Source organism: Pongo pygmaeus, chromosome 1 (genome assembly GCF_028885625.2).
Source record: "Pongo pygmaeus isolate AG05252 chromosome 1, NHGRI_mPonPyg2-v2.0_pri, whole genome shotgun sequence".
Classification (NCBI taxonomy): domain Eukaryota; kingdom Metazoa; phylum Chordata; class Mammalia; order Primates; family Hominidae; genus Pongo; species Pongo pygmaeus.
In genome coordinates, this window is record NC_072373.2 from 139,163,902 (window position 1) to 139,191,664 (window position 27,763).

Consider the following 27,763-nt stretch of genomic DNA (forward strand, 5'->3'; position numbering starts at 1 on the left):
AACTGTTTTTCTTCTTTACACTTTAGGAACTTTTACTTTGAGTTTTGAAATTGTGTTTTTATTAATCCAATACTTATTCAGTCTTTTATTCAACAAATATTGCCTGAGCACCTATGCCAAGTGATGTACTAGGTTCTAGAGATATGATAGTGACTAGATTACATTCCCAGCCCTCAAAGAGCTGACATTCTTTGAAGAAGGCAGATACTTTCAATGTGGCCATTTCTAAGAGCAGGAAAAGAACAGGTTGCAAGGGAACTTTTCATAGTGGGGGTAGGCATTACAGTCCTGGTGTGAATGGACCCCAAACATTCAGAAATACTGTTTCCTTTAAAAATATTGTACTTTTTTCTCATAATGATTAAATATTTTATCAAAAATGCCTAGAAAAGTTTTATCTACATTTTATATGAAATAAATTTAAAACATATGTTTATGCTATTCTATTGTAAAATGTGTTAGGCCATTGCACTAGACCACCAGATCATAAGTGGGATAACTGCTTTTAGACAATGCCTAAATTTGGGGCCCCACATATGAAAGTTTGACATGAAACTTCATTAATTTTAACTTTAGTAAAGTTAAAATTTGCTTTACTAAAATTTAGTTAACTTTACTAAAGTTAAAATTATAGTTAAGGTTAATTTGAATAAGGAATGAATGAAACTATGAATAAAGCATTTTTACAATTGATAGAATGTTAGGAGAACATTAAGCATCTTGAGAGCAAAGCAGTCTTTTAAAAAGGAGTATTTCATACATAAAACGTTGATGTTGATAGCAAATATGTTCATTCAATAAAGTTATTTACTGAATGGTGTTTTGTTACCTTCCTTCAGGAATGAACTTATAAGTGACAAATCTTTTACTTCTCTGCAATATTTGATAATTTATATTATTCTCTAGAATAGAGTGACTGCCTCTGATAAACCTACTTAAGTGAAAGAATTTTCTTTGTATTAGCAATCTCCACGTGAGGTTTAAAATTTTTTCAGTCTGTAGCATATTTATATTGTTTTTGAGTCTGTATACATGTGTATCTGTGTGTATGCTGCTTTTCCCTAGTGTGTTTGTGTATGTTGCTTTTCCCTAGACATTTTGTATATATGACATATTGGATTGTTGTTGCCTAGCATGAAGAACAATATTAACTTTTGAGGTGCTTTTTAAATATTTCAGTATGTTTGTGTTCTTTCATTCTTGGAAAATTATTAGAATCTCAATATAAAGAGTAGAAAATTAAACTAATAAAAATATGTACTTTCAACTCTCCATACATTCTAATAATATTTTTTCTTTCATGCAAATCTAAATTTTTTTTTTCCATTTTCTAGACTAAATGTGTTAAATGGGCTTGCCAACAATATGGATGATTTGAAGATAAACACCGATATTACTGGTGCTAAAGAAGAACTCCTAGATGACAACAATTTTATCTCAGACAAAGAGAGCGGAGTTCATAAGCCAAAAGATTGTCAAACATCATTTCAGAAAAATAATACATTGACTCTGCCTGAAGAACTGTCAAAGGACAAATCTGAAAACGCCTTAAGTGGAGGCCAGTCTAGTCTATTTATACATGCTGGTGCTCCTACTGTTTCTAGTGAAAACTTTATCTTGCCTAAAGGAGCTGCTGTTAATGGACCAGTTTCACACTCCTCCTTAACTAAGACTTCCAATATGAATAAAGGCAGTGTTCCATTAACCACTGGACAACCTGTGGATCAGCCAACAACAGAGTCTTGTTCAGCTTTGAAGGTAGCAGCTGATCTTCAGCTGTCTACACCACAGAAACCAAGTCAACACCAAGTTTTATTTTTGTTATCAGATGTAGCACATGCTAAGAATCCCACCCATTCCAATAAAAAACTACCTACCTCTGCTTCAGTTGGTTGTGACATTCAGAATTCAGTAGGGAGTAATATAAAGTCAGACAGCACTTTAATAAATCAAGTAGAGGTGGGTGAGGATGGTGAAGATTTATTGGTGAAAGATGATTGTGTCAATACAGTAACGGGAATTTCCTCAGGTACAGATGGATTTAGGTCAGAAAATGATACAAACTGGGATCCCCAAAAAGAGTTCATTCAATTTCTTATGACTAATGAGGAAACAGTAGATAAAGCTCCACCTCATTCTAAAGTAGGTCTAGAAAAAAAAAGAAAGCGAAAAATGGATGTAAGCAAGATAACTCGTTATACCGAGGATTGCTTTAGTGATTCTAATTGTGTACCCAATAAATCAAAAATGCAAGAAGTAGACTTTCTAGAACAAAATGAAGAGCTACAAGCAGTAGACTCACAGAAATATGCATTATCAAAAGTGAAGCCTGAATCAACTGATGAAGACTTAGAATCTGTGGATGCCTTCCAACATCTAATTTATAACCCAGATAAGTGTGGAGAAGAGAGTTCACCTGTTCATACTAGCACTTTTCTTTCAAATACCTTAAAAAAGAAATGTGAAGAGAGTGATTCTGAGTCACCTGCTACTTTCAGTACCGAAGAGCCATCATTCTACCCCTGTACAAAGTGCAATGTGAATTTTAGGGAGAAGAAGCACCTCCACAGGCATATGATGTATCATTTAGATGGGAATAGTCACTTTCGCCATCTTAATGTCCCAAGGCCATATGCTTGTAGAGAATGTGGACGGACATTTCGAGATCGCAATTCACTTCTAAAACATATGATTATTCACCAGGAGAGAAGACAGAAGTTGATGGAGGAAATTCGTGAATTGAAAGAACTTCAGGATGAAGGAAGAAGTGCACGATTACAGTGTCCTCAGTGTGTGTTTGGTACCAATTGCCCTAAAACATTTGTGCAACATGCTAAAACCCATGAAAAAGATAAAAGGTACTACTGCTGTGAAGAGTGTAACTTCATGGCAGTGACAGAAAATGAATTAGAATGCCATCGAGGCATTGCACATGGGGCAGTGGTAAAATGCCCTATAGTCACTTCTGATATAGCCCAGAGAAAAACACAAAAAAAGACTTTCATGAAAGACTCTGTAGTAGGATCATCCAAAAAATCAGCTACCTACGTATGTAAGATGTGTCCTTTTACTACTTCAGCCAAAAGTGTTTTAAAAAAGCACATGGAGTACTTGCATTCATCATCATGTATTGATTCATTCGGTAGTCCTCTTGGACTTGATAAAAGAAAAAATGACATCCTTGAAGAACCTGTAGACAGTGATAGCACTAAACCATTAACTAAACAACAGTCAACCACGTTTCCAAAGAACTCTGCTTTAAAACAAGATGTGAAGCGAACATTTGGATCAACCTCACAATCAAGTAGTTTTTCAAAAATTCATAAGCGGCCACACAGAATACAGAAAGCTCGGAAAAGCATTGCCCAGTCAGGTGTAAACATGTGCAATCAAAACAGCTCTCCTCATAAGAATGTTACAATTAAAAGCAGCGTTGACCAAAAACCTAAGTATTTCCATCAAGCAGCAAAAGAAAAGTCTAATGCCAAGGCAAATAGCCACTATTTGTATAGACACAAATATGAAAACTATAGGATGATCAAAAAATCAGGTGAATCATATCCTGTGCATTTCAAAAAAGAAGAAGCTAGTTCATTAAATTCTTTACACCTGTTTTCATCGTCAAGTAATTCTCACAACAATTTTATTTCAGACCCTCATAAGCCTGACACCAAAAGGCCTGAAAGCTTCAAAGATCACAGACGTGTAGCTGTAAAGAGAGTAGTTAAGGAATCTAAGAAGGAAAGCTCTGTTGGAGGGGAAGACTTGGATAGCTATCCAGATTTTTTGCATAAAATGACTGTTGTCGTTTTGCAAAAACTTAATTCTGCTGAAAAGAAAGATAGTTATGAAACAGAAGATGAAAGTTCCTGGGATAATGTTGAGTTAGGAGACTACACTACACAGGCCATAGAAGATGAAACCTATAGTGATATTAATCAAGAACATGTAAATTTATTCCCTTTATTTAAGAGCAAAGTGGAAGGTCAGGAGCCTGGAGAAAATGCTACTCTTAGTTATGACCAAAACGATGGCTTTTATTTTGAATACTATGAAGATGCTGGAAGTAACAACTTTTTGCATGAGATACATGATCCTCAGCATTTAGAAACTGCAGACGCTTCATTGTCAAAGCATAGTTCTGTTTTTCATTGGACTGATTTGTCTCTTGAGAAGAAATCATGTCCTTACTGCCCAGCAACATTTGAAACAGGTGTTGGGTTATCAAATCATGTCCGGGGGCATCTTCACAGAGCAGGATTAAGCTATGAAGCCCGTCATGTTGTATCACCAGAACAAATAGCCACAAGTGACAAAATGCAGCATTTCAAAAGAACTGGCACAGGAACACCTGTTAAACGAGTTAGAAAAGGTAAGTTCTCCATGGGAATGATTTGGGCTGATAGGTCTGTGTTCTAATTCTGAAGATTTAAAAGTTTTGTTTGAATTTAGTCTTGATTAGAATCATAATTTTATGTTTCAGAATTAACTCATTTTAGGGTGGTGAGTTTATATAAGAAAGTCTGATATTACTCTTAAAAATTTTTTTTTAGCTATAGAGAAGTCTGAAACCACTTCTGAACACACTTGTCAGCTCTGTGGTGGTTGGTTTGATACTAAAATTGGATTATCAAATCATGTTAGAGGCCACTTGAAAAGACTTGGAAAGACCAAATGGGATGCTCACAAATCTCCAATCTGTGTTCTGAATGAGATGATGCAAAATGAAGAAAAATACGAAAAAATCTTAAAGGCATTGAACAGTCGTCGTATTATTCCCAGACCATTTGTAGCTCAAAAACTTGCATCAAGTGATGACTTTATATCTCAAAATGTTATACCTCTTGAAGCATACCGTAATGGCCTAAAGACTGAAGCTCTGTCAGTGTCTGCATCAGAAGAAGAAGGGCTGAATTTCTTAAATGAATATGATGAAACAAAACCAGAACTGCCCAGTGGGAAAAAGAATCAGTCTCTTACACTCATAGAACTTCTTAAAAATAAAAGGATGGGAGAAGAAAGGAATTCTGCTATTTCTCCTCAAAAGATCCATAATCAGACAGCAAGAAAGAGATTCGTTCAGAAATGCGTTCTTCCATTAAATGAGGATAGTCCGTTGATGTATCAGCCACAAAAAATGGACTTGACTATGCACTCAGGTAAGAAGACGTTTATGACTATGCTATACACAGTTTAAATGCAGTTCAATTATGCCTTCTTTAATGGAATCTGTGTGGAAAATACTTTCTCACAATCTTCTTGTTTAAGCTGCTTTTTTTTTTTTTTACAGAGCACAGATTGGTTATTCTACTGTCATTTCTGTATAACTCATCAATTGATGCTCATTAGCACTGAGTTCTCTGTGCCTCTTTTCTTGATCTGAATGTGAGGTGAGAACAAAAGCAGAAGAAAACCCCACACACACACAATAAAAACAACAAACAAAAAGCTGATCTGTAAAAATAAAACTTGCTCTGGCTGGAGGATGGTTGTGGATGGGAGGTTGATGTTCAAAAGCATAGCATTATTGAAAAGGCATACCTCTGTCATATTTTTGCCAGTTCTCCAAGGTGATCATGTTTTCAAGATTTAGCTGTTGGTTTTTCCACTGCTTAGGTAAAACAAAACAGACTCTTAAAGCTGAATGGATTGGTGTCTGTTGTGATTAACCCAAAGAAACATCTCCCTCTCCAGTTCCTCATTGTATCGCAGAATAGTTTGGTTTTGGAGAACAGTTGTGAACATAAAACGTATTTGTTTGGGGTTTTAGGTTTTAAGATAGTGCTCTAATGGAACAGAGCTTAGTGCTTGTGCACCAATAGTTTTTCCTTTTGAAAGGAATATTTTGTATGTATTGGCAAATAATATGGCAGATAAAGTAGCCAAACTTTATTCAGTATTGCCAAGTGTGGTTTATACTTTTAGACTAGAAAAATTTTAAGTGTCTTTTCTAGATTCTTTTTGAAGGTTAATAATGTTGAAGGTTTATGTAAATGGTCTCATGATTAGAGCTCTAAGTTGAATGTGTCAGAGGTAATAGTTAATGGATTAATAACGAGTAACATTACCATAAAGTAATGTTGTTTATTTGCTTTGGGGCAGACATTGTGATATCCCAAATAGTTGTAATGCAATTTTGATTTAAGGAACGATAACTTTGTATTGCAAGTGGTCTGGAAAGCAGTTTATCTTGTATGAGTTTCTGTTTAATACGGCTTTTTCTTTCGAATAAAGAGTCTCTGAAAGTCAATAGCTTTCAATATTTTTTCAGAAGGATGAAATGCAGGGAAGATGTGTTAGCTGTGTTGACCAAGGGGTAGTATACTTCAGAGATGGAAAGCATATTTGTGGCTATCACAGTAATGCTGAAGAAACCAATTGAAATGTGTTGGGGGAGTGAGGATTGTCTGAGAAGTTAGGAGTTCCTTATTGTTTGAACATGTTTTTCCTGTGATGACTAAGATGTTAGCTTGTTGATCATTTATTTAGCACAAAGATTTTAGCAAAAAACTTTAAATCATTAACTTTCATTACTGATTGCGCATTCAGAGTAATGAACATAAAATACCCTAAATAAAATGTTGTGTCTAACAGCTGCTCAGTGGTGTGTTTTACCACCTTTTCTCCCAGCCTTCATCAGAAAGCCTAATTTAGTATTGAGACTTTTACGGTTTTGTGGGTAAAACACTTTAATTACCACTTTGTCAACTAGACTTTTTAATTCTTTTTATTGGTAATGTTGTAAGCTTTGAAACTTCTCAATAGAACCGTGGTGTTCAAATCACAGGATTGTATTGTAGGTTTAAGAAATAATCTGCGTAACACAGAAATCTGCAAGAAAGTGATAATAGGTGTTATATCCAGAGGAGCTCAAAGGTTCAAGTCACTCTTTTTCTACCTTTCCAAAGAGCATGAGTTGACTGTAAATACTAACTACAAACTAATAACAGTTAACTTAATTTCCCCTCCTTATTTTAAGTTAACCTATTTCATTGAACGTTTTGAAAACCATCTTTATTGTGGTGCTTTTCTACACTCTTTAAGCTAAGAAAATTTCACTTTTTGAAGTGAGAACTGGATTATAGTTTTCTTTTGAATGATAGGTATGCCTGTGAAGCTTAGAACATGTGTGCATTGCAATACGACGTTTACAAGTGCTGTTAGCCTGTCCAACCACTTACGCGCTTATGCACGAAAGAAGAGTGCTGGACTTTTGACTGGTACAGGTATGTTTGAACAGATATCACAGCAAGTCTGTTTGATACAATACACTTTTTTTTTTTCCACCAGACTGGTGTTAATTCAGATCATATTTATAGCTTTCTTTGGTAAGCTGCAGTTGAGTCTGAATACACATTAAATTTCAGCAACTTGTAAACTGTTAGATGTAATTCTAAGCAAGTTAATCTTTTTCTTTTGGCCCTTATCGACTTAAATTTGGGGGAAAAAAAATTAACCCAAGAGGTGTGGAACTTTTGAGTCTACCTTAATCTCATTTCTTTTTTAGAATACTATTTTTGATTTTTAAATTGATTTTAGATTCCAGTAAAACACCTCTCTTTATAGTTCTAGTCAGGCTCAGTGGTGTGCCACTATAGTCCCAGCTACTCATGAGGCTGGCAGGAGGATCACTTGAGCTCAAGAGTTAGAGGCTATAATGTGCTATGATTGTGCCTGTGAATAGTCACTGCACTCCAGCCTGGGCAACATAGCATAAAAATATTGTAGTTCTAGCTTGGGGAAATCCTTCATTAGAAGAGGAAATTATAGGGAAATTTCAAAATGTAGACTTGATTAGGAAACTAAGTAAACTAATGAATTTTCATTAGTCTATAGATTAGATCTTTGAAGGGGTGAGCCTTAATAATGGCTTGTGTTGACAAGTGAATAGATTTTTCTTTTAATACTTCTTAAATATATTAAGGATTAATAAATTTAGCTATGCACATAAGTGTTAACATGCACATTTCTGTGTTATTTTTGGTTGGTTAGCCCAACCTTGCAGATACCTCTTAATACAGCTCATCTGTGAAAATTTTATTAGCTTACTTATATGTAATATGCTTCTTATAACCTACAAAATGCTTTGCACTTTCATTTGTAGTCTTTTAAGCTACCCTGCTTCAGCAAATCTCATTTCCCTCACATCTTAAAATATACCCTCTTTTTGACATAGATCTACATAAATTCTTTTGCCTAAAATTCTTTCCAATCATTTTATTTCTCTTGCTCTTTTTTAGATCACTGCCTCCTGCTTTCTTCTAGTTGTTTTCCCAGCTTTTTTGTTCTTCCTCATGTCGTATAACTTAGATCCAATATGTTCTTGCTTTCAAAAAACCACTTATATTTATACTAGTGTCTTTCTTCTGCTTCTTTGCATTCTTCCTTAACTTGATATACAAATGACCAGGGATGAATGTTGACAATTTATATTAAAAAGAGAGGAGTGGGGTGAGTTTTAGTCTACTGGATTAGGCCTCCTACTCTGAGATTATAATTTTTATATACCCTCACCTTTATCAGGCTTGGCAAGTGATTGCAGACATTAGAGGTGGGGGACAATAAAAATAAGAGATTATACAAGTAGGAAATCATTATTGTTACCATACTTGCTAACTTTTATTGAACATTTACTATGTGTCAGGCACTATGCTATGCAATTTACATGCATAACATTTAATCTTTACAACAGCCTTACGAATTGTAGGTACTGGAATTCTCTTCTATTTTATAGGAAACTAGAACTTAGAGAACTTAATTTGCTCAAACTTACACAGTTAATGAGTAGCAAGATTGTAATTCAAATCAGGTCTATCTTACCTAATCTTTGTTTTTAATCACTATTCTCTACCTTACACAGGTGGCCTATTTTTGAATTGCTTATTTTTAAAATAAGAAATTGAAATAAAAATAAGCAATTGAAAATTCTATAATGAAGGTGGGTTTGTTTGTTTATTTATTTATTTATTTTGAGACGGAGTCTCGCTCTGTCACCCAGATTGGAGTGCAGTGGCGCGATCTCGGCTCACTGCAACCTTCACCTCCCTGGTTCAAGCAATTCCCCTGCCTCAGCCTCGTGAGTAGCTGGGATTACAGACTCACGCCATCATGCCTGGCTAATTGTTTTGTATTTTTAGTAGAGATGGGGTTTTACCATGTTGGACAGGCTGGTCTCGAACTCCTGACCTCCTCAGGCAGTTCACCCGCCTTAGCCTCCCAAAGTGCTGGGATTACAGGCGTGAGCCACCACGCCCGGCCTGAAGGTGGGTTTAAAATGGGGAGTATTCTGGTGAAGACTGAATAAATAAGAGTCTAATTAAAAAGAGCAGAGATCCAAGAAGTGCTTAGGCCTAAATTAGACTCTAGAGGACTTAATGTTCCATTCTGATTATTCAAGCAGATTATGCAAATATCCAATAAAGCAAGATATCTCCAGTCCAGATTTTATTAGTCCATTAAAAAAATGCTTTTACTTCATCTGAAAATCCTGCAAAACACAGGATTAATTACTTATAAATAACTGGTAGTAAATCTCCATTTACCAAGAATGCACTTACGAAGATTATCTAAAAAATCTTCATTATCAGAGAGAAAAGTAATGTAGGATAACTGGGAATATGTTTAGGTCCTGAAGAATAAAAGAGGGTTTTTTTAAAAAATATGATTAAGTACTACCAAAATATTAGAAGTACTAGGAAATAGAAAGCGTGTGTTTGGCAGTCCTAGGCAAAGAAAAGGAAAATGAGAAACTGAAGAAAGCCTGGGGTCATATTTTCCACACCCAGTAGCCACTTTTGAGAAACTTTAAAAACTAATGCTTCTTTTTCTTGGAAATTCTGAAACATTTTTTCCCTCATTTAAAAAAAACCTTCTTGATCAGTAGAGCTATACAGATGTCTTTGCTGCTTATTCATGCCAACTAAGAAGTTTTTTTTCAAGCTTTATTAACTTTTTTGTTTTCCAAATAGAGAATTCTGTATTGTATTTACAAACTCCACATACTGATTATCCCCCATATCAGTATCACTGTTATAAAGCAGTGGTCCTAAAAACCTATGGCCCTAGAAGGTTCCATTTGGTTATTACAAGTGATTCATTAATTCATATGAGTAACAGGCATCATTTTTCAAGAACACATGATCTTTTAATGAATAAAATGCAAATTCATTTTAATAAAATCTTACCTTAGTATATCACAAAATTGGAACAATGTAAAGGGAAAATAGGTAGGAATAAAGCCTCCCTAACCATGTCCAGTATGTATATTTCTAGTTTAAGCAGTCTTAATTCATGTAGATTTTAAGTTGTGTGGTCCACTCTTGAATACAAAGCTTAGATACCCTCAGACTAAATGGTAAAGGCCTGCTTTTGGTTACCTGTGATAGAATAAACTTTCAAGCCTTCTTAGAAGCCACCAGCTCCTGGTCTTTTCTGTGGGAACTGGTGACCTTTTGAGGGAAGAAAAATATTTCTTCTAACTTATAATCTCTTCAAGTATCCTGAATACACTGAAAAGGATACCCCTCTTCTTCCCAAAATACCTGTTTACTGGTAACTTAAATACTTCTAATGTGATGGTTCTCAATCTTTATTGGGGTCACCGACATCTTTGAGAATTTCATGAAAGCTGTCGGCCCCATCCCAGAAACAGGCACTTATTCGTTCTCAGATACAAATTTTGGTGTGTATAGGCTTTGCGTATCTCCTGAAGGCTATCATCAATTTGTCTGGTGGCAAATTGAGAAAGGAGAGATGCCAAAATGAAAGGAAAGTAGAAGCAGAACTAGGAATCAGAAGCCCTAGGAAGCTCTTTTTTTTTTTTTTAAGAGCAGAAGATGCTTAAAATGCAAGAATTGCGTAATAGCAAAACTAATTGTGGGGTCATTATCGTCCCCAATATTTGTAAAAGGAACCGATGGAGGAAATAGGAAAGATTTAGAACTGAAGATTTGGAAGAGGTAGGCAGACTTGGGACAGTTAAATTGTCATAAAAGAATAATTTCACAGATTAAAGTACTGTCCCAGTTTATCTTCTGTTGGGTAGGTTCAAATAAATTGTTTAATAATTTTTCTGTGTCTTCACTTGTAGATAATTTATGAAGCTGTTTTACTTCCTTTCCCCTGATCAATCTTTATCAAAATAGACTAGAATCAGAGTTTATTTTATATCCTATATTGTAAATTTAAGGCAGACTTCTTATTCAAGAGTTTATTATAGTTGTTTATGGAATGCAGTAATGGTAGGCTTTTTTTTTTGAGATTTTGTTCTCTTTAATGTTTTACATGCTCATACAGATTTTTTCTGGTTAATTTTCTATACAGTTTAATGAGAACATTATACAGTTTTCATTAAATATTGAAATTTTATAATGTAGCTTATATTAATTACTTCTGGACTTTTTATTTTACTGATTAGCTTTTTTTGTGCCTAATGTTTTAATTAAATGATGTATTTTTATGCTAGCAATATTAAGAACAGAACATAGTTCTATTAAGTTATTAATGGAGTGACTGTACATACTGGTTTACCTTGTTGTCACACCTAAGTACTAGTGCCTCTTTTACTCTCATAAGTGTCCTGGATTGAATGATAAATTAATCATCCTGGTTATTAAAATTGCTAAAGCATTTTAAATTAAGGTAAAGCATATTCTATCAGCCTAATCTGCAATCAGGAAAAAAAATATTTTGAGGTCAAAATAAGAGTGAATTTCAACAGGTAGGGAAAGGGAAATACAGTCAGAGTAGAGAAAATGTTGTTAAAGGAAGTAGATCTGTCAGATGAATGCCACAATGCTTTTCTATGGTAGATAGCATGTTGTTATCTTTTGAAAAGAAGAAACAATGATGGTAGCATTCAGCATTTTAATTGGGACTTTATTTTATATCTTGACCACATATACAAACTTACATTAATACAAACACACAATTCCTTGTTTACTCACCTAAATGTACTTTAATATTTTCTTTTTTATTATATTCTTTGTTGTGAAAAATTAATGCTGGTCATGAGCCAGTAAACTGATTCGCTACCCACTAAGAAGTCATTATCATAGATTGAAGACACTGCCCTAACTGCCTCTTTCTCTTAGGGGTTGGTACTGACCAATGGTAGTAGTATCTTAGAAGTCATAACTCTTCTGTGGCAGCAGGTGAATTTTCTATACTCATTCTATCCACATTTTTCTCTCTAGATCACTTTTGTAAATCAAATGCTAACCTCTGGGACTTAAAGTAATTGGAAATTTCTAGTTACTCATTTAAAATTAATGCAAGAAAAATATTTTTATATTTGGGAAGGGCTTCATTTCATTATCTTCAGAACAATTTTGTGTGTGTGTGTGAGACGGAGTTTCACCCTAGTTGCCCAGGCTGGAGTGCAATGGTGCAGTCTCGGCTCACTGCAACCTCTGCCTCCCAGGTTCAAGTGATTCTCCTGGCTCAGCCTCCTGAGTAGCTGGGATTACAGGCACATGCCATCACGCCTGGCTAATTTTGTATTTTTAGTAGAGATGGGGTTTCTCCATGTTGGTCAGACTGGTCTTGAACTCCTGACTTCAGGTGATCTGCCCGCCTGGGCTTCCCAAAGTGCTGGGATTACAGGCGCGACCCACTGCGCCCAGCCCGAACACTTTCTTGATACGTTTTGGAAGTAAAGCCCAATTGTTGCTATTCTACAACAAAAGATTTATCCATCATAATTATTTGACTTTTCTGATGAGGTCAATACCACTTTTCTGATGAGGTCAATACCACTAGTGCAATATATTAATATTTTTAAAAAATCAAGTCAGTGTTTTATTTTTCATACCATCTACTTTTAAGTGTAATCGTAGTAGGTTTCTTTTGCCTGTTTTCAGCTTTAATGATAAAATTGGCCACACAGGACAGTAACAAGTACTAATGAACATATAACACAGTGTCAGGTGCTGAATGGGTTTGTAAGCCACTAGAAAAGTCATTCTTACGTTGTGGAAAGTGCTATGGGAGCACTTTCTGATGTGATAGAAAAAATAGTATTGTGAAAGCTTCCCAATGTGCATTAAATTATTTGTTCATTCATGAGTGTCACTGTAGTGTCTTTTAAAAATAATATAGTACTGCATGTTTGAAAAATTGCATGTTTTCATAGTGGTTCATTCAGACTGAAAGTGTAAGTAGAAAATTTTGATCTTCTTATTAAGATTAAACTCCAAATGAGCAAACTTGCTTCTGCTTAAAGCAAACTCCTTGATAATTCTTCCAGACTGGGCTGAGGGGGGATATGTGAAAAGTACAAGACATGTCTCTGCTGTCAGAGAAATTAGGAAAGGATTGTTGACAACATACATAAAACTATCAAAATTTGAAAACTGTGCAAGATAGTATACAACTAAATGGCATATTGGCTTTAAGTGTTGTAGGGGTTCAGGTTGATTATTTTAGTCTAAGCCTCCTTTTGAGGGGAGCTGGGAATTGAGATTCCTTTTTTTTCTGGTGCCTTACTGTTTGTCTCATTGAATTAGAGCTTGTAAAAAACAGAAAAAGAAAATAAATAAAAGTAGTTCATGCTGGTATGTTTCTTGTCACTTTTTAAATGCAAGAGAACAACGAAACTAGCGGTCACACAAAATTTTATTCATTCAACAAAAGTTTGAGTTCTTGTACCAAGACTGCTCATCGCTGAGCCAGTAAAGCTGCACTCCAGCTGCATAAACATAATCATAACCCAGTGGGAAAAGATCAAGTATGCTGTTACAGAAAGGTTTATATGGTTTCAGCCAGACCCTGAAGTTGAAGGATGCAGTAGAGTTTTAGGAAGACGAGATGAAGTGTAGAATATTTCAGGCGGAGAAGAACATAGTGTGGACACAAAGGGATAAAATTTGGACTTCAAGTGTCAGGAGTGAAACTTGGAGTTCAAGTGTCAGAAGATTTGGTTATAGATGTTTGGGAAAATTGTAGTGCCAGAAAGGTGGAGTTGGTGCTTTGAATGCTTGGTAAAAAAATTAGGAAGTCATTAAAGGATGTTTTAAAAATAAGGGGGCTGGGCATGGTGGCTCACACTTGTAATCCCAGCACTTTGGGAGGCTGAGGCAGGCAGATCACCTGAGATCAGGAGTGTGAGACCATCCTGGTCAACATGGTGAAACCCTGCCTCTACTAAAAAAAAAATACAAAAAATTAGCCAGGCATGGTGGTATGTGCCTGTAATCCCAGCTATTCAGGAGGCTGAGGCAGGAGGATTGCATGAACCCAGAAGCTGGAGGTTGCAGTGAGCCGAGATTGTGCCATTGCACTCCAGCCTGGGCAACAAGAGCAAAACTCCTCAAAAAAAAAAAAAAAAAAAAAAAATTAGCCCAGTGTGATGGTGTGTGCCTGTAATCTCAGCTACTCAGGAGGCTGAGGCGGGAGAATTGCTTGAACCTGGGAACCTGGGAGGTGCAGGTTGCAGTGAGCCAAGATTGCGTCACTGCACTCCAGCCTGGGCGACAGAGTGAGACTCCGTCTCATAAATAAATACAAAAGAAAAATAGGCCAGGCGCCGTGGCTAACACCTGTAAATCCCAACACTTTGGGAGGCCGAGGTGGGCAGATCACCTGAGGTCAGGAGTTTGAGACCAGCCTGGCCAACATGGTGAAACTCTGTCTCTACTAAAAAATATGAAAAAGTAGCCAGGCATGGTGGTGGGCGCCTGTAATCCCAGCTACGCAGGAGGCTGAGGCAGGAGAATCGCTTAAACCCTAGAGGTGGAGATTGCAGTGAGCTGAGATCATGCCGTTGCACTCCAGCCTGGGCAACAGAGCAAGACTCCATCTCCAAAGAAGGAAAGAAGAAAGGCAGGAAGGAAGGAAGGGAAGGAGAGAGGAAGAGAGGGAGGGCAGAGAGAGAGAGAAGACAAATAAGAGAATGGTATTTAAAAAGCCATTCATGAGACAGTGAAAAGATGGGTCTTTATATTTCTTAGCTATAACTTATTTTTATAGTACTGTTCTTCATTAAGAGCATATATGTGTATACATTTATCTGCACAGTAACATATAATTTATAAGTGATGCAAGGTAATGAATTATCTGAGTTGAGTAAATTCTCTAGGTGACTGAAGAATAGTCCTTTAACTGTTAATAACTCGATTTTTCCTAACCAATTTGGTGGTTATTGCTCTAAAATGTTGTTCTTATTCTTGCCTTGAGTAGCTTGGATATAATTTAATCGAATATTTTGGGTAACCCTTATAGATACTCTACTAATTGTTTTATTATTCCAGCAAGAATTAGGCCATTTCCCCACCATACAAAAAAATGATTGGCTGATTTTTTCACTAATTCAACAAGCATTTTTTTCACCTCCAACTGTGCTAAGTATGCAGAGATACATTGGATCTTACAATACAGTAGAAGCACATATATGCATAACTGTAATACAAGACAAATTGTTAAGTGCCATTGGAGAGGTATGGGTGAAATACTGTGGAATTTCAGAGAAAGAGGAAGACACTTTCAGCTAGACTAGGATCTCCCAAGGCTTTTGGAATTAGCATTTGAATGGACCCTGATGTATAGCTAACTGAAATGGAAATATGGGGGTCAGGGGTGGGGAAGAGAAATGCCTGAAGGAGGGAGCAAGGTGGGACAATGTGGGAAGTTTATTGGAAATACTAGGAAGTAGGAGGTAAGGGAATTGAGTTGGACTGGTAAAGTGAGTCAGATAGATGACATAGAATGCTAGTCTAAGATGTTGGAATTAACTTTGTAGTGGGGAACTATTTGAATACAGAATTTGTGTAATGCTTTTGAAATTGCTTTTTAAATAAAGGATTTGGCAGAGAGGAGGAAAAATTGCAGGGTAGATCATTTTAAGAGTCCTGTACCAGGTCAGTGACATTAGGAATGTAAAGGAAGGGTACTAGATGTATGGGTAATATTATGGAAATAAAATAAGCAGGATATGGTAGATTAGAGATAAGAGATGGCTCAAGATTTTAAATCTGAATGGGAGGAGGATGGTTATACCAGTACAGTTAATCAATCTGCTACCATGCTGTCTGGTAGAAGGGCAGGCTTCATTACTTCTCTGTCATTTACTAGCAACACTTCATCATCCAGCTATCCACTACAACAAAGCGTCATCTTAAAAGCAGGAGATCTACAAATTTGGAAAAGAGAGCTTTATTTCTTAGAAAGCTTGAAGCCTGCAGGCTTGGAAGTGTGTCCTCCGACAGAGACCAAAAGCAAGCCCTTCAAAGGAGGAAGGGTGAGACAGGAAGTTATGTTGAGTGGGTTGGCTAAGTATACATATTCAACAGGTTGTAGGAGGAGCTATGAATATTCATGAGGGGGTGCACACATGCTTAGTGTGCAAACTCCATGTTACATATATCCCATGTTCACTTTGAGGTGGAGACCTAACATTTAATCATAGTAAAATTAAGGTTTACATGTCAAAAGGTGAAACAGAGTTCTTAGGCACCCTATGTGCAGCCTTCGTGGACCAGCTAGAGCCAGTTGGTGATCTCTTACCAGTAAGGAATGCTGGTCAGTTCAAAACCACAAAAACAGAGGGGAGTCCGGCTTCTCAGTTAGGCGATTGGTTGATATCAGTGGTGGAGCAAGTCTTTTGAAAGGGTTGGGTTTTTTTTAACTCTTAGGAAAGAAAGTTTTATGGTGGTTAGTGAGGGAGGGGACCTAACAAGACTTGCTTCACCTCCTGTCCCATCATGGCTGGGAACTCAATTTTTAAGGTTTCTCTGGGGTCACCTTGGCAAAGAGGAGGGTGTCCATTCAGTCTGCTGTAGAACTTAGAATTTTATTTTTATTTCTCAAAAGCAAATAACCACACTTGTTGAATCAGTAAATTTGTTTTTAGGAGAATATAGCCTAAGAGTTACACATTTGTAGCATAAAATACTTAAATTTTATGATGCTTGTTTTTTGCTGCTCATTGGTTTCATAAGGAGGGTGATCTATTTTGACTGACATCTTGTTTTTCATGCAAGTCTTATCTAGTTTCCTAGCATTACTATTGGTTTAATTATTTACTAAGTTTCTGGGTTTTGCTTTTTTTTTTTTTAATGTATGTTTGGGCATTTTAAATGTATCTAATTCTATCCTCAGTTATAATGTTTGTGTTTGCTATGATTTTTATTCTCTAAGCCTTAAATAATGAGATTCAGAAAATATCATTAGGTATAGAGTTTATTCAAGCCCAAAGCTTGAGGATGGCCACCTGGGAGCATAGGTTCAAGTTGCGCTGGATATACACTGTGATTAGCAGCAGTTACAAGTGAGTTTTTAAGAAAAAAAGCGGTTTCTGTGTTTATTTACTAAGAATTTACATTAAGATAACATAAGCTATCGATTGGCTATACATTGTTCTTTGTATCACAGATTTCAGGAACATAAAAATAATGGGTGAGGCATCAGGTCAGGAACATAATGCCTAATTTAAACAATTGCCCTCCCCCCAGCGGGGGGCATGAGAGTCAAGTGACTGGAGTCCCCTACTCCAGTCTTTCTGGGCCTGGTAAATCTTGCATACTGTGCATAGCTGACTGCTGAGCTGCTTTCCTTCTCTCAGTTCTAACATGAATTTCTTGAATGTGGTTTGTAATCTGGATTAAGATAGAATTAGCCCTTATAATATAACAAGGCATGTGATTGGCCAGAGTTAAATTTTAGGTAATGTTTTAATTCACTTTATGGAAATAATAAGATAACACTCAGACTTTCTCTATTGGAGGTTAGGGCAAAAGGATGGCTTATTGGTAGGTAGTTCCTCACTTACTGCAGAAGTAGAAAAGTAGAATTTACTTTTTTTTTTTTTTGGTATGCCTAGGGTTTGAAGAATGAGGTTAATTCTTGTTATCCAAGGTTTATGTATTTAATTGTAGCTTAGCTGGAAGTTGGCTAAAACAGAAAATACCTGATCAATACCATGTTTGGTTATAGTTTGAATTTTGGCTAGAATGTGTAAAGCTCTTGAGAACTATAAAAAGCCAAATCATATCCATTGCGACCATGGATTTGTGCCATTTAGATTTACTAATATATTATTGTGAGTCCTATCTAATTTAAGGTAAATATGATTGTATCGAAAATAATTTAAAGGAAATTTTAAAGTTAGGTGGTTTTCTTAGCTAATTTTATGATCAAGAACAATTTAATTATTGTTACTACATCTGAAATGATATATCAGAAATACGGAGATTTTAGAGGGCAGGGACTGTGATTATTTTGTTTGTAATTCTAAACAAAAGTGACTTAAAGCAGATTGTCATTATGTACTTTAATGTTTATTCTAATTTCAGATGTGTCTTAGAAAAGTGGTTGATGTTGATGGCTGATGCCTATTTTGCTTAATAAAACAGCATACAAGTCCAACTTGAAAATAAAATTTTAAATATTATTTTCTTACCTGTTACCACAAAGAAGTAATATGTCTGCTATCCTATCAACTCTTAACTGACCAGTAAGCCACTTATAGTTGTGATATTGTTAGCTTTTTTAGCTTCGGGTAAGCTGATAAAACTAGCCTGCCTCTAATTCCTGTTTATAAAATGTGTGATGAAGTATCATATTTATGTCTAGCTTTTCCCTTTACATAGAGAATACTTGCTCAAAATATCCTTTAGTAATCATCCCCTCTACTTTGAAATAGTGGAGTCTTCTACAAATTGTACTTTTTCTTTAACTGAATCCATTCAAGTTTAAATAAAAGGCTACTTCCATTTCCTTTAACTCTTTCTCTGAACTATAAGGCTGTTGACTATGCGTAATATAACTTCCTACTTTGTAGGACAAACTCAAGCAACCAGTCCTTGTGGACTAATAATTGTAAAACCACAAACCTAATTCTTAAAGCAAAGGAAATCTGCTTTCCAGTTATTTTGCATTTCATCCTCTTCCAGGTAAATTATTAAAACATGCAGGAACTAGTTAACTTTGCCACTGATTGCTGTGTGATTGAGTTACTTATCTTTTTTTCAGTCATTGGGAGTGGAAACTCTAAAAATTAATGAAAGTTATTTAGGGTACTAAAAAATTACCCAATTTTAGAGTGAAAATATCAAGGGAAAATGTTGATGAAAATAAATACTTTTGAGGTTACCAAATGTGTATCTGTATACTTCATTCCTGATTGTAAGGGAAAGATTGCTTTTTATAACTTAAACTACTCATCTTGGGAATAATGAAGTGGTATAGCTAGGAGCAAAGAACTGATGTTGGTAGGAGTAGGGGAGTCCTTTTCAATTTTAATACTGTGTAGAGTGGGGATTTAACAATTTTTCTCTTACTAGCCTTTTTTTTTTTTTTTTGAATGGGCCAAGAGATTGAGGGGTGGAACTGAATGCAGCCTTTCTCATTTATGATAGTAGATACTCAGGTCCCAGGGCTGCTATTTGCAGAATCCAATGCAAAATGAGTATGTGATAGACCTTGTTCAAAAATTAATAGTTTCAAGGCTGCAATAGTAGAGCATCAAACTGAGTGTGGGGCTCTCCCTATGTGACTGCATAAGTTGGACACCCATGAAGCTGGTCTCCTAGGCACTTTGTACAGAAAGAAAGATAAAAGCTGAATAAATGAAACTTTGGCTTCTCAACAATTGGCTTTCTCTACCCCATTCGTGTTTTACACAAGCTAGCATGTTTTTGTTGTTGTTGTTGTTGGTTTTGTAAAAAAAGGCCCTGATTCTTTTTCAGTTGAGGCCAAAGGAAAGAAAATTATATTTGCAGTCTTTTTATATGCTTGGGGCTTATGAACCTTGAAGGATTAGTGACAACAGTTATAATTGAATTTATTACTAACACAGGAACAGAAAACCAATACTGAATGTTCTCACTTATAAGTGGGAGCTAAACAACAAGAACACATGGACACAAAGAAGGGAGCAACAGACTGGGGCCTACCTTGAGGGTGGAGGGTAGGAGGAGGGAGATAATAAAAAAACTACCTATCAGGTAATGTGCTTATTGCCTGGGTGATGAAATAGTCTGTACACCAACTCCCGTGACAATTTACCTATGTAACAAACCTACACATGTACCCCTGAAGTTAAAATAAAGGTTTTAAAAAAAGAGTTGTTTATTTTTCTTACACTTGTGTACCCTTTGGCATGTGTGCATCCTCCTCCCACCTCACCACTGCCAGCACGACCTCCAGCACCAACTTTTTAATAGTGATGGAATAATTATTTACCTGTTTGTATCATGTTTATTCCTACTGTAGTTCTGAATGAGCTCATAGCTGATATTGTCCACCAAGCTTATACAGGCCAACCACTTAGAGAAGACATTTTCTTCCCTCTCGTAGGGGTATACTGTGCCTCTTACTTTGGGTATAGATAACCCAGTTGTTTCACTTCGTCCTAGAGATACCAGCAACCAGTTAGAAAATAAATGGATTAAACAAGACTTTTAAGTAATTGGGCAGGTGAGAATGATTACAAATAAAAATACTTTGGTGGTGAATGTTAATTTAGTTATGGTGTGCTTTATCAAAGAAGTTCCAGATGTTTTTATGAAATCTCATTCTCTTGGGTCATTTATATCGTGAAGGAAAAAGAAAATGAAACTCTTTGAAGCAATTATTATATAAAATGGGCAGAAAGGTGGAAAGAGCAAAAGATCTTAATGTCAAAGTCAAAAGTAAATTCTTAATCTTCTTTGTATAAAACTAAATAATGGCTCAGAAAACAGACTTGAATTTTTATGCGTTGTGTTATCTATTTATTTGCTTTGCACCAATCTGGTTTAGTGCTTTGGCATGTTGTCATGGTCATTGGTCGTCGTATTCATAGCATAGCAGTGTGGTGGTCTTTTTGAGGACTCATGAGTTTATTGTATTTCTCTTTCATATTTGTATTTGACCAAGACAAATATCTTACTGAAAGGTATATTCTATTTTTTTTTTTGCATTTGACCTTACAGCTCGATTTATTCTCCGTATAAGTAAAATATTCTCAGTAGCAATTTAGATCTTTTATAAATCAGGTAACTTGAAAGATTTTTAACAGTCTTTTCGTTGAAATTGATCACTTAAACAGTTTCTGCCCACTGAATAGTAATCTTAGGCAGGTTTGGATGACTGGGTTTGTTTCTTTCTATAGAAGCTTATGCTTGAGAAGAAAATTAATACTTTCTAAAAATAATTTTTTAATATATTTAAAGTATAGAAACAGTGTTAGATTTAAAGTACTTTGTAAAGAGAAAAGAGTGTGTGGGTTTTTTGTTTTTAAGTTCCTTGAAGTTTTTTGGTCACTAACAAGTGCAAATAAAATCCTATTACAGAAAAAGGCTTTGTGTAACAAAGTTATCTATTTGGCAGATTATTCATATAAACAACTCTGTTAAAGCTTTGGCTGTTTATCACAGATATTGATGAGCTGCATTATATTAAAACTGAATGTGTTAGTGATCTGTATTTAATGTTCTAGTGGCTCCTGGTAGTCCAGAACAAAACTACTTTTCCCTCTAGATATAATAAAATCTCTTAAGTGAGAATGTTGGTATAACAGACATGTTTGTACCTCATCCTTTTCATTTATTGAAATTTTCTGTGTAAATCATCCTTTTATGTAGAGGATCCTATATAGATGTCCCCTTTTTGTGCAGTTTTAATATGTTAAATACTCAATTTTAAACAGATTTTCCCAAAGGTATGGACAATATCACAGGAGTGGGTTTGGATATTGGCATTAGAAAAAACTATTGTAAAATATGTTCATGTTTCACCTACTCAAAAATATAACATTTCAGGAGATAATAAATCTAGAATTGATGAAGATATTAAAACACTGAGGCATTTAGATTTCAATTTCCAAAGTTCCCAGATTTTTAATATTTTAACTTTATGAATAAGTTTCTAGGGATTCTCAGTGCATGAGGTTCTGTAGCCTTAACTTTGGAGCCCTGGGTTTTAGAGATGATTGATCAGTCATACGCTGGCAGAGTTGTCCTGCTTTCCAAGGTCATAATACCTTCAAATACTCATTGCTACAAAAATGATGGCATTCTCATTTCAAGTTTAGATCTGATCATTCTTAAAACAGCCTAAACTTAAGAGTTTCCACAGTCCATAAAGCATCAGAAGCCATAAAATAATTCTTTTTTCCCTATTAAAGAGAAAGCCAAAAATATTTCTGTAGTTTAGAATAAACATTTCCAGTTCCATTTTTAAAATATTAACAACATGTAAATTTCAATGCTTTGTAACTGATAAAATATTCTTTTGCATATTTCCCTACCATCCTCTGCCCTTCTTCCTCAATTTGCTTTACACCCCTAACATTAACATTCTGTGAACAAATTTTTAAGGGTTGTTATAATGTATTCTATTTGTATCCTACAGTAATTTATTTGCATTTTAAAAGGAGTTTGAATACAGTGTGGCAATTTTGACAACCAGCAAGCTCATCAAAGTAAGCTTCTACCTGTAATCTTACGATACACCAAATGCCTGCTCTATTCTGCCTAACACAGACAAGGATCCATCTTTACAGATGGAAAGAATAGCTGACATCTAGTAGCACTTACTCTTTGAGTTCCCTGAACTCTGTTTCTAGTGTACGAATCACTCATAACCCACTTAAATTCAGATTGCTCACCAAAGCGATTAGGAAAAAGGTTTTTCCTACTGGTTACAAAGCATAAGGTATTTCACTCTTGTAGTTGTTGTGAATAACCTAGTTTCTGTACATAAGCTGGCCTGGTCAGTGATTTATATCTAGGATAATGAGGTATGTGTGACTGCAGCAACATATTTAAACATGATGCACAATGTTGTACAGGAATATTACCTGTATTAAATAGGAGTAAAACATTTTCATTCATAGGCTAAATATCAATGGTTAAATTACTGAGTTTTGCTTTATTTTTACTCCAGAAGTATTTGTTGAGTTCCTACTACATGTGAGGCTCTTGACTGAGATAACTAATAAGATCCTTATAAGATTTTTCTATTCCAGAGTTTGGTTGTTTAGTTTTGAATTACCCATTCTTCAATACCTAACTTGACTTCTAGTAGTTCTTTACTTATTAGACTCTTCTTCTAAGGATAAACAGAAAAAGACTGTGTCCTAGATTTTACTTTTGAATAGGCAGGTGACAGGAAGCTGAAACCAGTGGCTTCGATGAGATTTAGGTTTCTTGTGGTTTTGAATTTTCTATATGACATTTCTGTTAGCATTGCCATTTGACTAAGGAACTATGTTTACTGGTTTTGTAATAGTATCATCTATTCTTTTGGAATCTGGACTTTGAACAATTCGTTTCACAGAGTCATTGAACAGCCAGTTCCTTCTCTCTTACTTAGAATTTTTCCAGGGAATTTTTCACATGGCAGGATAATGGAAGAAAAGCCATTTGGGTAACTCTTCTGTTACATTTGTATCCCTCCCCCCTTGGATCCCTACAGATAAATTCTTACCTTCTCTTCCTGCTAATTGACCAGCAGCACCCTGGATTGCTATCATCCCTTTGTCCAAAGAAATGGTGTAGCTGTATTCAAAGACCTATAAAATGTTATGTGCTATCTATTTCTACCTATAAAAAATACCTTTTTTTTCTTTTTAAAATCAGGTTGTTTTAGAATAAATAAAGGAAAAGTCAAGTAATGGAAAAATTTCAAGAACAGTTCACATAAAATTTTGGTCTATTTTAATTTTTTTTTACCTTTTCAAATCGCATTTTAAAACAAGCAGTTGGAGAAAATGTAAAATGAAAAATATGTAAAGAATAGTTAGCATTAAACATCAGATCCAATTGTACACTTACGTGAGATAGTATGGATTTATATTTATTTTCTAGTAAAATAAAACTTATATGATTGCGTAATTGATTACTGTATATGCAATACAAGTTAAGTTCAAAAATGAAAGTTGAGGTTTTTTTTGTCCTTTGAAATGTAGGGCCACCATACAATTTTAAGAGCTATTTATTATTATAGAATTCATGGTGAATCACTATGAAAATTGATTTTTCATTGAGCTTTTAATTACATTGTCCATATTCCCTTATGAAGTTTTCCAAGTATAGAAGACCTACTTAATGGAGCAGTAATCAAATGCAAACTTAATTTAATGATCTCAAATAAAAGGTTCTGTTTTTCTGGAAATAAGATTAAACCAGATATTGAAATTATGTATGATTATAAAAGTAAAGATTATCATTATTGTAATAATTGACCAATTTAGTACTTTCAAGTTATTTAGTTACATTCCTCAGTTCTAGTTTGGTATGGTAAAACATTGTTTGAAAAGGCAGTATAGGAAGAATACAGATAGTATTCTTCAGTACAGATAATACCGCTGTACAGTACAGATAATATTACTGCTATTACAGAATCAGCAAGTTGAATGCATGCTTCAGGCAATAGGGAAATGAATGCAGACTTTTTCTAACTGATTTAGATGGTCTGTCTGACCTCTCTAGAAAAATATGTGTGTATGTATATTTTGAAATATATAAGGAATGTTAAGTCTTTCTCTTCCCCTTTTTAGCCTTAGATTGTAAGCAAAAGAAATCAAGGTCAAGATCTGGAAGCAAGAAGAAAATGCTAACATTACCTCATGGTGCTGACGAGGTTTACATTCTCCGATGCAGGTATATGCCTATATTGCCAAATCTGATCAGTTTCTTCATACTTTGCTTTGAAACATATTAGCTATCTCATTTGGGATTTTTAATTTGTGGCAGAGTGTGCATTCTCAACAATCAAGTTATAAATGAACTTTTGGAGATAGGCTTAAAATCTTAATTTAGCTCACAATATCCTGTACTTCAACAACTAATGAATCAAGTTTTTTACATTAGCCAATAGTAATGTAAATCTATTATACTGTGATTTATTAAAGTAGCTTGGCGAGGTGTAGTGGCTTATGCCTGTAATTCCAGCACTTTGGGTGGCCAAGATGGGTGGATCACTTGAGGCCAGGAATTCAAGACCAGCCTGGCCAACGTGATGAAACCTCGTGTCTACTAAAAATACCAAAATTAGCCAGGCTTTGTAGCGGGTGCCTGTAATCCCAGCTACTCGGGAGGCTGAGGCAGGAGAATTGCTTGAGCCCAGGAGGCAGAGGTTGCAGTGGGCCGAGATCGTGCCACTGCACTCCAGCCTGAGTGACAGAGCAAGACTCTGTCTCAGAAAAAATAAAAAAGAAAAAAAACTAGCTTTCCTTGTGTTTATTTGGTTTGTATGGTTTAATTTTGTTTGGTTTGATGTTTTGCTGTCTTGAGTTCTCGCTTATTGGGAACACATTTTCTCTCCCCTCATAGTCACGCCTTCTTCCGTACTCACACTCACACACAACACACATGAACAAACATAGACACAATGCCATTTAAGGAATGCTAAACTGGGGAAGGGTCTTTTCTAAAGAATGACATATTTTGGAGTAATAGTTGTTGTTTCAAGTGAATTAAGATGTGTAGATGTTAATTTTAACATAATAATGCTCCCACCTATACAAAGATTACTGGAGTTTATTATAGCTGTTAATAAACATATGAATTGGGAGTTTTGATGTTTTATTAAATCATTTGACTTTATTTAGAAACTTTATCAAGTGCTGTCTTTAAAATATGATAAAGTTTATTCCTTATGTTTTAGGATTTTATGTGAATTAGTTTTAAAGAAAGAGAATTGGTCATGTTAAGAGAATTGTTATCTTTCTGTAGGTTTTGTGGCCTAGTCTTTCGAGGACCCTTGTCTGTTCAGGAAGACTGGATTAAGCACTTACAACGACATATTGTAAACGCTAATCTTCCACGGACTGGAGCTGGCATGGTGGAAGTCACGTCACTACTTAAAAAGCCTGCCTCCATTACAGAAACTTCATTTTCTCTACTAATGGCTGAAGCAGCTTCATAGAACCAGGAAACCTTTTAAATAGCCAATTTGAATTGGATGTAAATTTGAAATTCTTTTTTTTTTAGGCCACATTAAATTATCTGTTTATAAATACTAAAGCAGGAAAATGGGGGGAAAGTGAATTACAGTGACATCAGAGCAAATTGAATACTTAAAACAGTAAGTAGTCTATATATTTTATATAGGGTGGAAGATGTGTTTTTAAGGTTTATGAAGTTTTGTTGGTTAACTGTGTTCACTCAATAAAAGAGCAGTACATGTAAGCAGCCATTAATAAACTGTTGCACATGGATACTTATAGACAGACGTATTGGACAATTATGTTTTTTGCAGTGTTACCAGAATCAAGGCTCTGTTTATTCCCCACAAGACTTGCATAGAAAAATAAGATATTATATTTTGTTTGTATGTATTTAGTGTTTTGTATAATACCAAGAACCGCTGACTAAATTTACTCAAATTAGGGCATTAAATATCATGTACTTCATAGTTTGAGACTGTTCACTCAAATAGGGCAGAGTACTATTCTATCTAGATGTGTAAGTGTTTTTTTTAAAATCACATGGAACGGTTTTTTTTATACTAAAAAGTGGAGGGAGATTTGTTTAAACAAGTATTTCTAAAAGAAATATGTACATAGTTCTGGAAATTATTTGTGGTAAGGAAATATTCTTTACTCCAGTTGCATTTCTCAGACAATAAAGTGGTGCATCCATGCTACCTCCTACTTTGTCAACAAAGATGCTATTTACCCTTTACATTTTTGTATCATAATAGATTTTAAAAATCTAATGTTCTTTATTGCAAGACATTCTTTTGTTAACAGGTTTGTTTCTTTTTAATGTTTTACCTAAAATTTGACATGCTTACAGGACAAGTTTGCCTCTTACTTTATTTAACATTGTAGAAATGTAATTAATAAACAATGCTCACTACACAGTTTAGAATAGACGTTCTCATTTATATTATCTTCCAAATTTGATCAGTTAGCAAAACTTAATACACCAATTAAAATATTTCTACATATGAGAATGTTTACAATTTAAATTTTAGAACTTGTTTTGGATGTGATTATATGTACGAAAATCGTGTAACACTATGCTCATGCTAAGAACCGACATAACAGAATTACTGAAATAAATGTGCTGTGAGGAATGGAAAATATGGTGCAGGTGTCTTGGTCATGATAAATTGTGATTCTTTTTAAAAATTTTTTCCAAAAACAAATTACGTATTTTAATCTGAAATCAGATTCCTTTACAAACAACAAGTTTTTGTATGCAAGCACCATTTTATTTCATGTAGTATGGCTAATACTATAGTTGAACCAAGGATATGCATTGATTCTTTGCTTCGTATGTAAATAAAGTTAAAAACAGTTAAAATAAGGAGTATTTTGGTAGAGTATATACATACCTCACTGCCAGTGAAATTGCTTTCCTATGGTATATCTCCTTACCAGAAAAATCTCTAAATAAAAAAAGGTTTAAAGAAAATTAAAATGTGAAACATTTCTTATTTTTATCATTGGTGGTAATAGTTCACTTCAGGTTGTTTCATTGGATTTAAATTGTTTATACTTACCAGGTTACTTGGTTCACAGAGCATAGTTTTTCTAGAATCACCTCATTGGTCAATATAACGTATGTGAGAAAAATCATTTTCCCCCTTTCATGATTAATCAAACCTTTAAATTCAGAACCATCTTATATGCAAAATTAGAAGGTTGGATTAGATGGATCATTCCCAACCAAGGGTCTCCTGATCCTTAGGTTAATAGATAAAGGAATAGTACTTGTAAGTTATTTTCAATTTTACAAAAGTCCCGATAAAAACTATGTATTTGTCTATAGTGAGGAAACTAAAACATCCCATTTCTTTACTTTTGACTGAAAATATACCAAGTCTGTATATA

At 35.0% G+C, this 27,763-nt stretch overlaps 1 protein-coding gene across 28 annotated transcripts in view; it reads left to right on the forward strand.

Annotated features, from left to right (window-relative positions):
• Window positions 1-27,350, forward strand: part of ZNF644 (zinc finger protein 644) — a 108,660-nt gene extending 81,310 nt beyond the window's left edge. For 13 of the 28 annotated variants that reach the window (XM_054476782.2, XM_063664877.1, XM_063664890.1 and 10 more), the window contains 5 exons: window positions 1,335-4,372; window positions 4,554-5,159; window positions 7,104-7,226; window positions 24,479-24,581; window positions 25,656-27,350. In XM_054476782.2, the coding sequence (XP_054332757.1) occupies window positions 1,335-4,372; window positions 4,554-5,159; window positions 7,104-7,226; window positions 24,479-24,581; window positions 25,656-25,848 (4,063 nt within the window). In that variant the 3' untranslated portion in view covers window positions 25,849-27,350. The remainder of the gene's footprint in view (window positions 1-1,334; window positions 4,373-4,553; window positions 5,160-7,103; window positions 7,227-24,478; window positions 24,582-25,655) is intronic. The other 15 variants (XM_054476863.2, XM_054476922.2, XM_063664949.1 and 12 more) reach the window with 2 other exon arrangements.
• The last annotated feature ends 413 nt before the right edge of the window (window positions 27,351-27,763 follow it).